A 15,391-nucleotide genomic window follows, 5' to 3' on the forward strand; every position below is an offset into this window, starting at 1 on the left:
AACAAAATTCCAGTCAAAATCCTAGCAGGCATTGTTTTTCGTTTTTGTTTCATATAAATTGACAACTGGTCCTAAAATTCATAGAGGACCCGGAATAACCAAAACAACTTTGAAAAAGAAGGAAGTTGTAGATTTACACTACCTGATGTTAAGCTACATTTTAGGGGCACCTGGTTGGCTCAGTCGGTTAAGGGTCCGGCTTCAGGTCAGGTCATGATCTTGCGGTCCATGAGTTCGAGCCCTGCATTGGGCTCTGTGCTGACAGCTCCAAGCTTGGACCCTGCTTCAGATTCTGTGTCTCCCTCTCTCTCTGCCCCTCCCCCACTCACGCTCTGTCTCTCTCCCTCTCTCTCTTTTTCAAGATAAAATATTAAACAAACAAAAAAAATTTTTTTGAACGCCAGCTGCCCATACATCACAGTGTGATATTGGTATTAATATAGACAGACCAATGAAACAGACTAGTGAGTCCAGAAACAAACCCACACATATACACTTGACTGATTTTTGATGAAGGTGCAAAGGCAATTCAGTAGAGAAGGGATGGTCTTTTTCAACAAATGGTGCTGGAGTAATTGGTTTTCCTTACGCAAAACACAGTAAAATTTTGATCCATACCTCACACCATATACTAAGTTAATCCTAAATTGATCATAGACCTAAATATAAAAACCAAAAATATAAAACTTCTAGAACAGAAGAAAAACCTCTGTGACTTTGGGTTATAAAAATAATCCTTAGATCTGATACCAAAACTACAATCCAGGGAAGAAAGAAAGTTGATAAATAGGACTTCACTGAAATAAGAACTTCTACTCTTCAAAAGATACTCAGAATGAGAAGATAAGCCACAGGCTGGGAGAAAATATTTGCAAACTGTATTTCTGATAAAGGGCTCCTGAGTGAATGAAGAACTCTCAAAACTCAGCAAGGAAACCACCCAGTTGAAAGAAACAGCAAAAGATTTGAATACAGCAGAGGCTTCCCCCAGTTAGATAGGCTGATGGCACTCGAGTGCGTAAGATGCTGAACGTCAGCAGCCCTTAAGGAAATGCAGGTTGAAACCACCATCACGATACCACTTCAGGCCATCAGAATAGCTCAAGTTACAAAGCCTGACCACACCACGGTTTGGGGATGTGTGGAGGAGCTGTACCCTCACTCCTCACGGCTTACTCTATGCCGGTTACCTTTCACTAAAGCTGGTGAAACCGGTTAGAAATACCAGACTGGGCGTCCGAACTGTGCTCACGTGTTACTGCCTCTAATGCTGTGCCTTCCTCTTGGACTAACATTACTGCTCCCCTTGTCTGACTAACCTCGCTGGGCTTTGCCATGCCTGCCCTCCCCTTCTGCTTCCCCCTGCGTCCCCTCTGTCCTTCTGGCACCGTGGCCTTTGTTGGACCTGCTGCCTGAGACACATCTCCTCCCTCCCCACCTTCCATTCAGGTCTCAGAGGATGTCACCACCCCAGGAGGCCCACCCTGATTGCTCTGACTGCTGGAGCTTCCCCAGAGCCCACCCATCACTCTCCACCTTATGCATGGATTTTATCTTCTTCCTGGCACTGGCCGATGGACAGTGGACAGTGTGGGGAGGGCAAGGAAAAGAGGAGAATGGGACCCAGGGGCGCAGCTGACGGTGGTGAAGGCGGTGGAGGCGGCAGGGTGGGGGAACGTGAGATGTCTGGGGTGCAGGGAGGCAGCCAGGCTGCAGGGAGAAGCTGTCTGGAATGAGAGGACCTTTCCGGGCATGCTGGGTCAGCAGGGGGTGGAGGCCAGGACGGAGCTGTCCCGGGTGCTGACGCAGCGGTCACCATGCAGTCACTGCCTGGAGCACAGCCAGGCTGGATGTGCTCTCTCCAGCTCCACACCCTGCTATGAGTTTGTAAGACAGACTGTGACAGCAGTGAGGCCCCACAACGAGAAGGGCATGTCCCTCCCAGGACCCCGAGGACCCAAGTGCCTCCTGTGTGCAGGCACTCCACCGCCCTCCAGGTGTTCTAGCGGCTTGGGCCTTACTCACTGTGCATGCTGCAGGTTGCATGGTGGTGCCGGTGAGGGGCTCAGGGGACTCAGGGAGAACCCAGCTCTGACCTGCCCTCTGACCTCATGCCAGTGCTCGGCTCCGGTCCCACCCCGTGTCAGCAGAGCAGCCCCGTCATGTAACAATTGACTTGATGACAGTCATTACGCCTAATCTGTTTTTTGAGAGTCTAATTAATTCCAAGTCCTTCTCTATTTTTAAACCACTCAATCATTCCTGTTTTTCCTTCCAGGGACAGGACATGGTGGGAGGCCTCCCTGTTCTTTGCACAGTGGTGGGGACACCGGCCGCAGGGACGGATGGCAGTAGCAGCAAGGCCTGCACCCAGTGTCCAGCCCTAGAATGGCTCTGGCAGAACCAGCAGTGATGTGTGTGTCCCGATGGGGACGAAACAAGGCCTCATGGGGCAGGACCTACTGCCCAGGGTCCCACAGCTGCCAGAGAGAGGTTAGGGTCAGGCCCGTGCTCGCTCTGTCACCCCGTTCCAGAGCTGGTGTTCTGCTGAGCCCCGCAGAGAGCCCAGCAATGGGGCGGGTGGGGCCCAGCCAGGAAACATCTCCTCCAAGTCTCCGCTCTCTGAGAGGCCAGTCAGCCCAGGCAGTGCACAGTCCTTACTGCCCCCATGCCTTGACTGGCATCCCCTTACCTTTGAAGGTGCTGGCTCAGGACTGGTTCCCGAGAGCACCCCCAACCACCCCGACTACCTGCACCAGAATCCGAGGCTATTGATATTGCACAGGAAAGGGAAGCATGCCCTTCCAAGTCGTGGAGGCCAGAAGATAGCAGTAGACCTTGGACACTGATGAGGCCCCACCCAGGGCAAGGGGCTGACCCCAGGCCTGGAACGGCCGACCTGACTCCGTCTGCTGGAGGGAAAACGGATTCAGTGATGTGTGCACAAAGCACATCAGAAGAGCCAGTCCCACACCTCTGGGGAAGGTTTCCACATGATGGAGGACTCACCACTCACCACATACTCTGGGGGAGGTTTACCCTGTGCAGCCCCTGGGCTGGGCACTGGGGCAGGACCGAGGTCTGCAGGCATCTCAAACAGTTCCCACTGTATGCGGAAGAGGGTCAGTGGGGCCCTGGGGGGAAGCTGGAGCCGGCCTCCTCTCTGCAGCCACAGGCATCCCCAGGGCCCCGATGCCTCTGAGCCTGCGTCCCGACCCTGGCAAAGGGCAGAGGAGCTCAGGTGGAACCACGACAGGGCCACAGCACAGAGGAAGGCAAGGCGTTCACTGGAAAAGGAGCCAGGCAGGCAAGACTCAGGTTCAGTGAGGAGGTGATGCTGGAGGCCGGCCTCCTCCAGAGTCTGTCAGCACGGGACAGAGTCCCACCGCGGTGCCCGAGATAACCCTGCCTGGTGGTCACACCACCAGTGAAGAGTGGGAATCAGACCCAGAAACAGTGAAATCCAGTGATGTGATGGGGAGGTAAAGTCAAGACTGGAAATAGGAACAGTCAGTAACAATCCTGAACCAAGGCGGTGAGTAACAGTGGGTGAGTCACAGCATCAGATAACAACAGCGAGTAACGAAGACACGTAACAATGACAAGTAAGACGTGGACTCACATGAAGGAACAATGTTCCGTGGCCTCTCAGCTCCTCCTCCAGATGCCATCTGAGCTGGAGACTATTGTTAGCCCATTTTGCAGATGACAAAACCAAGGCTTGAGGAGGTCAAGGTCAAGCATCCAGCCCACAGGTCCCCCCCCTCCCCTGGACCCACTCACCCACGGAATTTGCAGGTGCAGGGGAACACATCCTCCAATACCACCACCCAAACAGGGGAGGAGGCGCCACAGGCGAGGTGTGCCAGCAGCTCCCCTCTGCAAGAAGGAGCACATGGTCCGAGCATATGTCGCCTGTTTAGAGCAGAAGCTCAGAAGCCCGTGCAAAGGACAGCCTTCCAGATTCTTATCCTTCTACCCAAAGTGACAGCCAGGGAGGATCACTAAGTGCATGATGGAGAGGCGGGGGGCACCACCAGCCAGACTCAAATGTGGCCAAAGAACTGAATGACACAGAGCGACCCTGCAGGGCGGGGCCGGCGACGATGGTCGCTGAGGTCCCCCTGAGCCAGACACTGGAGTAGCCCTGCCTGTGTGTCAGGATGGCCCCGGGCCCTGACAGTCACGCTCCCTCTGATGGTTAGAGACGGTCTCAGAAGACAGAACAACGGGACTTCTAAGACTGGGGTGCAGAGTTGATGGTGAAAGAGGGGATGACCACAGGACACTAGCAGGAGACGAGGACAGTGCTCCCTGACCTTGCGGGTGAGGGGGGTAGCAGGTGCACAATCAGCCAGAGGAAAAACTAACAACAAACGTGAGAACCAAAAGTTGTCTCTAGAATTTTTATAAATTTAATTACGCAAAACAAAATGGACGTCATCAACAAAGTCAAAGGGCGAGTAGCACGTTGGGTAAATCTATCCACAGCAGACACACCAGAAGGAATGTTTTCAAGTCAGTAAAAAAGACACGAAAACCCAATTGGAAAATAAGCAAAACACGTGAACAGCCACTTTGTGCACAGACAGAGGAACCACGAAACAGGTAGAAGTACGCGGGATACCGACCACCAGAGAAAAGCCACCTCCAACAGCACAGAGGGTCCCACTTCTGCTCCTCAAGGTGGGAAAACTGGGCCTGCGGCTGCGTGGGCTGGGGCAGCCCCCCACCCAGGCAGTACATCGCTGGCTTCTGGGAGGTAAGCTGACGTAAGTGATGGTAAGGCCTTTATACCTTTGCTGTGCTGACTCTACTAACAGTCAATTCTCAAGAAATAATCCAACTGGGGTGCCTGGGGGGCTCAGTCGGTTAAGCCTCTGACTCCTGATTTTGGCTCAGGTCATGATCTCACGGTTTGTGAGTTTGAGCCCTGCGTCAGGCTCTGTGCTGACAGTGTGGAGCCCACTTGGGATTCTCTCTCTCTCTCTCTCTCTCTCTCTCTCTCTCTCTCTCAAAATAAATAAACATTAAAAAAACAATCCAAGAGGCAGATGCAGAGCCATAAGGCAGCATGACCACAAAGCTAATTTAACATGGAAAAAAATATATGGAAGTGGGAAAACATAGAATAAATTAGGTATGTTCTTAGGATTCAGTAAAGTTCAACAGAAATAGTGTTTTTCAAGAGCTTTACAGAGCAATGATCACAAGATAAGATTTAGTGAGAAAAATAAAACTGCCCATGGGATTTGGGATGATTTTTATTTCTTTCTGTTTCCAAAGTTTCTACAATGAACGGGGCCATGTTTATAATAAGAAAAAAGAGAGCCCGTGTTATTTTTTAAACAAGACAGCAGGATGGAAGCACTCTAGTCTAATGTCCTCAGAAAGGACAAAAACAGACTTGAAGCAGGATGAGCTTCCATGTTGTAGACAAGTGACTTATTCGGGCTTCCGCAGCATGGAAGGTTCTGGAACAGTGAGGTGAGTCTAGACAGGGAACAAGCTTTTAAGGGGCGCCTGGGTGGCGCAGTCGGTTAAGCGTCCGACTTCAGCCAGGTCACGATCTCACGGTCCGTGAGTTCGAGCCCCGCGTCAGGCTCTGGGCTGATGGCTCAGAGCCTGGAGCCTGTTTCCGATTCTGTGTCTCCCTCTCTCTCTGTCCCTCCCCCGTTCATGCTCTGTCTCTCTCTGTCCCAAAAATAAATAAATGTTGAAAAAAAAAAAAAATTAAAAAAAAAAAAAAAAGTTAACTTTTCCTTTAAAAAGCTCCTAACTTTTCCTGAAAAGGTAGGAGAGAAGAAGCCAGTAAAAAGAGAAAAGCTGAAGGACCCATGATTCTGGAACATTCTGCCCAGGATTCTGCTGAGGGCCATGTCCCACCATCCTGGCAGCAGTGCTGGTGGAACGGGCCGTGGTGCGGCGGGCTGAATGTAGGGCCTGGGCGGCTGCCGCGGGGGCTTCTCCAGCTGAGACCCCAGTGCCCTGCCTTCCACCTGTCTTCTGCTTAAGCAGGAAAATCCGCTCCAGGTGTCCTCGGGGCAGGCGGACCCTCCGTCACAACTCCGTGCGCCTGGGCCAACCCTGTGTGGCTCGAAGAGGTGTGAGGCTGCACCTATGTGACTCCCTCTCGGGACTGGGAGCTCATGAGCACAGTGCCACGCCTGCCGCTCACTCCTCCAGCCACCGGTCACCTGCAGGTCAGGACAGGCGGGAGGCTGCAGGCCACCCACATCTTCCAGGCACCCGGAGCCGAGGCAAACTCCAGCCTGTCCATCTGCAGAATGGGAGGGGTAGTCACCTGCCCCTGCATGCAAGGCCCACAGTCTCCATCGTGAAGCCTCAGGAATTTTGGTGAACTTCCTGCCTGTGTGAGGCTGGTCCTTTGTGTCTGTTCATTTTAATTGTACCCTGCTCTGTCACCTCTGTATTAGTGTTCGAGCACGTCCATGAGGTCAGCTTGTGACATGAGCGAAAGGTACTCCTGATGTGTGCACTGCGGGTGGATTCCCGCTACAGGGGCTTGGGGGGAGGGGGGGCGGGGGTCATCGCTGTCCAAGGTCCTGGCCAAGACAGGGGATTCCCGCTGTGGGGACATGGGGGCGGGGCATCGCTGTCCAAGGTCCTGGCCCACACGCATGTCTGTCCTGATCATCCCACCAGCTGCCACATTCTTCCCTCCTCAGACCCTCTGCAGCTTCCCTGCAAGATGGGACTGTCTCTCAAGGCCACCGTGGGGCTTCTCTTCCCTTTCCTCAGCTCAGCCTCAGCGTTTGTGCTATGGTGAGTGAGGCCTTGGGAAGCTGTCTGTGAGGCAAACAAGCCGTGTCCACTGTGGGACACGTCAGGAAACCAGGAGACAGAGCGGGTGTCCACTGGCTGGACCCAGAAAGGGGGGCAGGTCAAAAGCTGAAAAATTCACGTATCCTGTCAAAGAATTCCTGATGATTTCCTATCATCCTTGCAAAAAAGTTATCCGCTTACCAATCAGCTCTGTGCCGCAGGGTCAGAGGCCCTGATGAAGAAAGCCACCCAGCGGGTTGTGACAATAACTCATTCCCTCTGGACACGGCTGAGGAAGCTGGACTTGCACCTCAAAAACAGATGTTTGCACCGTCTGTAACAGCAGGGTCTGGTGCAGCCACACGGGGGGCCACACGGCTGGAAGGGAAAGTGGGCACGTCCCCAGAAATAAATGCAAATGACCATCTCTATGCATCTCATGTTGAATGAAATAAAATAACCTGCTGTGAGTAACACCGGGGGCACAGTCTCAAAGAAAGGAACAGTCTCGGTCTCGAGCGGGTTGGAAGCAGTCCACGCTGTGTGTGCTAAGGACAAACGCACTGTTGATAAAAGTCTCAGGTGATAATGAGCGCTGGTGAGGATGTACAGAAGGTGGAGCCTCACGCACAACTAGTGGGCACAGAACTGCAGACCCTCTGGAAACCAGTCGATAGCACCTCAAAAAGCTGACCACAGAGTTAGCATATGGTGCAGTGATCCTACTTCTGCATACACACCCAAGAGAAATGAAAACCTCTGACTGTACAAAAACGTGTTCACGAATCTGCAGAGCAGGACTATCCATGGCAGCAAAAAGGATCAACAACGCACATGCACATCGACGGTGACCAACAAAACGGCAGAATACTACTCAGCCACAAAAAGGAAGGCGGCACTGGCATTTGCTACGACGCTGATGAGCGAAAGGAGACACGCTCAGCGAAAGGAGACAGGCTCACGTATTGTGTGATTCTGGTTCTCTGAACTGTCCAGAAGGGGCAGATCCATGGAGACACAAAGTAAATCGGGGGCTGCTTGGGGCTGGGGGAGGGGTGAGGAGTGACTGCAGACCCCACACGGAAAAGCCCAACACCACTGGGCAGACACAGCCAAAGCAGGCAGGGCCCCGGTGGGAGGACCAAGGGTGGTGATGACACAACGGCCATGTGTGAATCCAGCACCTCTCTTCTGATGCTGAGGACGCAGCAGGCACATGGGGGGTGCTGGGGCAATGCTCACTGAATCTGCTTTGTTCCGGATAAGTCCAGGGTGTGGGGAGCAAGGGAAGGGACAGCGGCCTGGAGTCAAAAGAGGTGTGGAGGTGTCAGGGTCCCGCAGACCCCCACCGGGCCTGCCTTTCCTGGTCCCCTGCCTCTACGGGGGAGCCCGGGAGGAGCCCTGGAGGCACGGCCTGAGAATATGCCCAGGGAGTCCCCAGGATCCCACCACAGCCCCAGGGGCTCCACTTCCAAGGCCAGGATAGTGAGCAAAGAGAGATGGAAAGCATACTCAAGGCGGCCACGGCCCAGTTCTCCCCAACGCGGCTCACCCAGGGCCAGGAGGGGCCACGATGACGCAAGGGGGTGGGCTGAGGCAGTCAGGCCCAGGAGGGCCTCGTACCATCTGCTTAACTGCCTGCCGTGCCGGTGTCTGACACCGGCCACATCCCACCTCCCCTGGCACGCCTGAGAAGCTGAGGGAAGCGGGTCAGCACTTAGGGAATGAGCCCTGATGCAGACAGAGGAACCTGGCTGTGGCCAGAGATGGCTCTTACCTGGAGCCCGACAGGCGGTGAGGCTCCTGCTCGGCCTCCTCTCCCTGCTGACTTTCCAGCCTGGCCGTCGAGGGCTGCCCTGCATCCTGCGGTCCAGCCTCAGGCCCCCTTTTCGGACTGGCGGCGGCGCCCGCTCCAGGTGACCTGTCTGCTGCATCGAGCTGAGGACCTGAGGTGTGTGTCAGGCACTTGTTGGAAGTAGGGGCGTCCTCTGGGGGCAGGGGGCACGGGGCGTCCGTGGGCAACGCCTCTGGCGTAGGTCGGGCCTCCTCCTGTCTCTCGGCAGGGCCCTTGGTGCCGGCCTTGGCGGAGCCCATGTAGGAGGCGCTGATGACGCTTCCCGGGCCGCACTTGTCCCGCAGACTCTGGGCAGCGGCGTCCTCCCTGCCGCCCCCACAGCCCCCGCAGCACACGCAGGAGTTCAGGAGGCAGCTGGTGGCCGCAGCACTGAGTTTGTGGGAGCCACCGTCCATCCCCTCGGCCGCAGGCTCCGACGGGGAGACGCCCTCTCCAGAGGCTTCCGGGGCGGTGCCGGCCACGCCCACGGCCGGGGTCGACTTGGGATTGAAGATGACGGTGGCCGAGAGCTTCATGCCCCCTGTCCGGTGGGCGATCTTCTCCGCCGTCCCCGCTGCGTCCACCCCCGCCTCCCAGCCCTCCAGGTGTGGCTGTGAGTCCAGGCAGCTGCAGGAGTTGGGGCCCAGCGCCCACAGCTTGTCGTCCTGGACGTTGTTGTTAGTGCTCAGGTCCCCCTCCTCTGCCTCGGCGGGCCTGCTGGCCCCTGCCTCCCCACGCCCCCTGCCCTGTCCTCTCTCCTGGGGGCCAGCACTGGCGCTGCCCGCCCACCCAGCCGGGCTGCCCGGGGCCTCTGCAGTCCCTTCCACGTCATCCATGAAGAACACCCTTCCTTCCTCCTCGTCACCGCCCGGTCGCAGCCCGGCGCTGCCTGGGGAGGCCTCCCCGCGGGGGCTGCCCTCCACCCCCGGCCTGTGCGCGGGGGACTGGCAGGCGCTGGGCGGGGAGAGGAGGGACGACATCTCGTCCCCGGCCCTGTGGACCATGCGGTTGAGTTGCTCTAGCTCCTGGTCGTCATACTGCATGGAGCAGGCCAGCTCCCCCTCCTGGCTTTTGGCCTTGGCTGAGAGCATCTCCTCGGCGGGGAGGGGTGAGGGAAAGGCGGGCGCCAGGGCTGGGGGCGCCTGGGCGTCTGCCCGGATGGGAAACTCCACGTCTTGGGAAATGCAGAGGTTCCTTTCCAGCGTGTGAAGCTCCTCCTCGGTCAGGGTCTGCAGCAAATCCCTAAAGGGTCAAGATAAGAACCAGGGGTGAGACTCCCAGAGGCCACACCAGCCCCGTGGCCAGGAGTGGACACAAGCATCCTCGACGTCTGCATCAGCAGAGAAGCAAGGTGTCAAAGCCTTGCAACGAAATGCGCGTGGCGCACACCTCCCCCGCTACAGGACGAGGCACAGGCGTGCGGGGACCGCTCCGTGCCACGGGTCTGGACAACAGCTGTCCGCATGGATGCCTGGGATGGTTTCCTTCTTAGAAGTGAGATTGGAAACAAGAGGGCCCTGGTTCTTGGGGATGTGATCATCACATTAAGAAAACCTTCTAGGAGTGAAAAAAAAAGTTGGTTTACGCATAGACTTTCATTCAGCACACGTTCTTGACAGCGGTCTCTGTGCTGGGCCCCGGGGAGACGCAGGAAGGCCCAGGCAGGTCCCTGCCCTTGGGGCTGCGCTGGAAGAGCCGGTAAGAGACAGATTTCCATGAATGCTGACTGAGTTACACTAACAGCAACTACGACAAAGGAAAATGCCTGCTGGCTCGAGGGTAACAGCAGGGCACCGGGCTCAGTCTAGGGAGACTTCCTGGGGGAAGGGGCACTGAACCGGAGACCTGAAAGGGGTTAATGTAGTGGTGCTGGGGCATGTCTAGCGCAGGCCTGCGCCTTGCTCTCTGCCAGCAGGTCTGAGTCCAGGCCCCACATTCCTGTCGGTCACGGAAACAGGCAGAAAAGCGTACTTCCCAGAACCGCACAGCTGTGGTGCCTCCTACACTGAGCACGCCCCTGCAGACAGCATCAGATCAAACGACGGAACACGAACCAGGCTCCCAGGCCCCCACGTGCCTTTCCAGTCACCCCCTGCCGTCGCCAGCAGCCTGACTTCTAAAGACTGACGTGGTCTCGCCTGTTTTCATTCCGCACGTAAATGGGAATCGCAGCCCACGCTCTTCAGAGGCGGGCTTCGTTTGGCAATATCGTATTTGAGTACAGCCTCCAGACGACATGCAGGTAAATTTGAATTTCGGATAAACGACAAACACTCCTAGACATATGAATATTTCTTCGGGTACATATTCCCAAACGGGGAGCATACGGGACATCCTTGCACTAAGAAAGTGCTCACTGTTTATCTGAAATTCAAATTCAGTTGAGGGTTCTGCTGGTTTTGTCTCGCTGGATCTGGCAACCCCACCTGGTGAGGTTCTTGTGTGGTCGATGGTCTTGTCTCATGGCCTGTAGCCTTTCGGGCTGGAAACCACCACCGCTCACCCGGGGAGCTGTTCCTGGTGGGCTCCACTCCTGGTGGGCTCTGACTGCCCCGACTCACCCTCTTGGCAAGCCTCTCTGGGGCACGCACGTGTGCATCCCTGCAGGTGCACACGACGGGGGGCATGCCTGGAGAACGCACGTGTGCATCCCTGAAGGTGCACATGGCCGTGGGGGCGGGGAAGCGTGCCCGGGGAATGCACGTGTGTGTCCCGGCAGGTGCAGACGGGGGCGGGGGGGGGGGTGAGCGTGCACACTGGACAGCCCCCATGCCGCTCTCTGGCCTGCTCCCTGGCACTGCCATGCACTCCCGGCAATTTTTCACTTTAAAGTGCTCAGCCTGCTGACGAATGAAGTAAACACCGGGGTACATGTTTGTCAGCCCTTAGGTATGAATGCTGTGAATGCTTTCAGGTCTTCTGCCCATTTTTACTTGGCTTCGCGGTCTCGTTCTTACTGATTGACAGGAGTTCTTTACTTGTTTTGGATTTGAGTTCTTTGTTGGATATTCTCCAACTCTGGGGCCTTCCTTTTCACTCTTAATGGTACCTCCTGATGAACTACAGTTTTTAATTTCAATAAAGTTCAATAAATCACTTTTTCCTTTATGTTTAGTGCTTTTCTGTCCTGTTTAAGAAATCTGCCTACTCCACGGTCACAAAGATGTTCCTGCTCTTTTCCTCTGCGATCTTCACTGCTTTCCTTTCCACGTGTGTATCTCCCATCTATCCGGAGTTGATTCTTATAGATGGTTGTGATAAGGATCCAGACACGTTTTTCCTCATATGGATATCTGCTGAGTCAGCCCATGTACTGGAAAAAAGCAAGCATTCCCACTGTTTGGCAACGTCTCCTCTGTCATAAATCCGGGAAACCTGTCTGTGTTGGTCTGTTTCTAGGCTCCATTCTGTTGATGGGGCCAGAAGCCGCTCCTGGGTCTGCACCTCCGTGAGCGTCACTAGAGCGCCATGCCAGGGAGTGTCCTTTTTTACGAAGCACACTCAGCAGAAATGCACACACATTCACAAGCATGGTCACACCAGCATTACTTGTGGAAACAACCCAAAGCCCAGCAGGAGTAGGATAGATAAATAATGTTCTTTTTCTCCAGGCATCTTCTTCTTTTTAGCTATTCTGGGCACACTGCATTTCTACCTGAATTTTAGAATTAGTTTGTCAATTTTCTGCCAAAAAAGAAGAGACAAACACCTCCGGAGATTTTGATGGAGACTTGCACTGAATTCATTTGAGAATAACGGGATATTTTCTCAATGTTAAGTTTTCCACTCCTTGAACATGGATAGCTCTCTATTTACATCTTTAACATTTTATGTAACATTTCATTAACTTTCAATGGAAGACTTAGACACCTTCAGACTTATGCTTAACTAGCTGATATTTAGTAACGTTATTGTAGATGATATTTAAATTTTTATTGTGATCAAATACATATGACATGACATTTACCATCATAACCATTTTTAAGTGACAATTCAGTGGCATCGAATACATTCCCATCATAGTGCAAACATCAGTACCATCCACCCCTAGAACTCACTCATCTTGTAAAACTGAAACTCTGTCCCCATGAAACACTAACCACACGCTCTCCTCCCTGGCTCTCACCATCCTACTCTCCATCCCTCTGATTCTGACTAGTTCAGGCCCCTCATATAATTGGAATCATACACGGTTTATCTTTTTGTTACTGGCTTACTTCGCCAAGCACGCCTTCAAGGTTCATCTGTGTGGTGGCAGACGTCAGGATTTCCTTCCTTTTTAAGGCTGAATGATATTCCATTGTGTGGCTGGACTACATTTCGCTTATCCACTCATCCATCAATGGACACCTAGGTTGCTTCCACTTCTTAGCTATTGTGAATAACGCCTCTGGGAACACAGGTGTATAAATATACCTTTGAGACACTACTTTCAATTCTCTTGGGTATATACCAGATGTGGAATTGCTGGATCAGGTGATAATTCTATTTTTCATTTTTTGAGGAACCTCCACACCGTTTTGCAAAGCACCCGCAGCATGTTACACTCCCACCAATAGCATACAGGGTTCTAATTTCTCCGCATCCTCATCAACACGGTTATTTTGTTTTGTTGTTGTTATTTGTTTGTTTTGAGGGTAGCCAGCCTAATGGGTAGGATCTCGTGGTTTTGATTTGCACGTGCTCTGACAATGATGTCGAGCATCTATTCATGTGCTTGTTGGCCATTCATAAATCTTCTTTGGAGAAATGTTTAATTAAATCCCTTGCCCTTTTGAATTGGGTTGTTTGGTTTTTGTTGGTGGGTTTTAGGAGTTCTCTATATATTCTGTGTATTGATCCCTTTATATCCCAGACACAAAATAGGAGAATATTTTCTCCAGTCCGTGGGTTGCCTCTTTATTCTGTTGAGAGCATCTTTCGATGCACAAAGTTTTAAACTTTTCAAGTCCAATTTGTCTATTTTTTCTTTGTTGCCTATGTCTTGGTATCCTATCCAAGAAATCATTTCCAAATGCAATGTGGTAGAGCATTTGTCCAGTGTGGTCTTCTAAGAGTTTTATTATTTCAGGCCTTGCATTTATGTCCTGGATCCATTTTTAGTTCACTTTTGTATATGGTGTTACATAAGGATTCAACTTCATATGGTGTGTATGCGTATCTCTCTCTTGTATCAGACTAAGGAAATCCCCATTTATTCCTAATTTGCTAAGAAATGTTTTCATCATAAAATATGTACTGACTTTTTCAAATTCTTATTCTGTAACTTTTGAAATTTTACAAATTAATGTAGCAAAATGCTGATTTTTCAAATGTTGACAATGCTATGTATAGTTTGAACTCCAGAAGACATTACAATGAGTTTTTTGTATATCCACATTTATTTATATTAATTCACAGGAAGTTCTTCAATCTCTCTTGCATTTCCACATTTCCACCTGAAACTTCTCCTTTGCCTGAAGAACTCCAATTAGCATTTCTCTGTGGGCAGGCTGCTGACACATTTCTGCAGCACTCTGCTTTTGAATAACACCATTTCACCTTCATTGTGGAAGGATACTTCTGCTGGGTATAAAATCCTTGTTGGCAGCTAGTTTCTTTTAGCACTTTTAATACGTATCATTTCATTGCCTTCAGGCTCCCATTGTTTGTTTGTTTCTTAGGAGACAGCTGTCAATCTTACATTCTTTTCCAAGAAATATGTGCTTTTTCTCTGGCTGTGCTTAAGACTTCTTTGTTTTCAGCAATTTTACTATGATACACCTAAGTATGTTTTGTATTTATCTTCCTTGTAGTTTTCTTGAGCCTCCAAAGTGTGTGGGCAGAGATTTCTCTTCAGTTTGGAAAAATTCTTGGCCATTTTTTTCTTTGAATATTGTTTCTGCTCATTTTGCTCTATTCTTTCCTTCTTGTTTTTTTTTTTTTTTTTTGAAGATTTTATTTTTTTAAGTAATCTCTATACCCAATGTGGGGCTTCAACTTACGACCCTGAGATGAAGAGTCATGTGCTCCCCTGACTGAGCCAGCCAGGCGCCCCTGTTCCTTCCTTCTGATTCCAATTATGTGCATTAGAATTTTGAGCATGTTGCACATGTCTCTGATGCTCTGGACATGCCCATACCCGGTGCCTCCCCCCCGCATCTCCATGCACTGGCCCTTCCTCCATAAGACCCCCAGTCTGATCTAAGCACTCTACTCTTTCCTTCCCAGCCTCAGCATCATCCACCACCTCGCCTCCTTCTTTGTCTCTTCTCCAGTCAGACAGCCAGGGAGGGCAGCAGCCATGCCCTGGGCCAGGGTCACATTCTGCCCAGAGTGCTCAAGACTGGGCTGGGCACAAGGGAAGCAACAGCAGGCCATCTATCAGATGAGCTACAGCCTAGACCAAGCACCCCATCACAGGCTGTGCTTCACCCACCCCCAGGGCCAATGACTCTCCGAGGACCATCCTGCTGGGTCATTCTCCACCGTCCGGATTCACAGCACTTTTGGCTCCTCACGGGGGAAAGGGAAGCTTGGCACCAGTAAAGGAAAGCCAGTCCCAGGCCGCTCTGGGCTAAATAGTCCTGTCAGACCCAGGAATGCTGCAGCAGGAGCCCATAGGGTCATCAGCTCCACCAAAGGCACGGAAGGGGGCCTCCAGGGACTGGAGCCATAAGATCCCAGTAAGAAAGACCTCAGAGTCCAAGACCGCAGGCCTAGGGAGGTGATCAGAGGACACGTGCTCACTGCCATCCCTCAAGGAGGCCACAGCTGGGTGCTTCAGCTCAG

General features: G+C 52.5%; 1 protein-coding gene across 3 annotated transcripts in view; it reads right to left on the minus strand.

The window, feature by feature from the left end:
- Positions 1–15,391, minus strand: part of ZFYVE28 (zinc finger FYVE-type containing 28) — a 117,860-nt gene that overhangs the window by 19,260 nt on the left and 83,209 nt on the right. For all 3 annotated transcript variants that reach the window (XM_060655546.3, XM_060655545.3, XM_060655547.3), the window contains exon 8: positions 8,564–9,862. In XM_060655546.3, coding sequence (XP_060511529.2) covers positions 8,564–9,862 — 1,299 coding nt within the window. The remainder of the gene's footprint in view (positions 1–8,563; positions 9,863–15,391) is intronic.

This window comes from Panthera onca, chromosome B1 (assembly GCF_046562875.1).
Source record: "Panthera onca isolate mPanOnc1 chromosome B1, mPanOnc1 haplotype 2, whole genome shotgun sequence".
Classification (NCBI taxonomy): Eukaryota; Metazoa; Chordata; class Mammalia; order Carnivora; family Felidae; genus Panthera; species Panthera onca.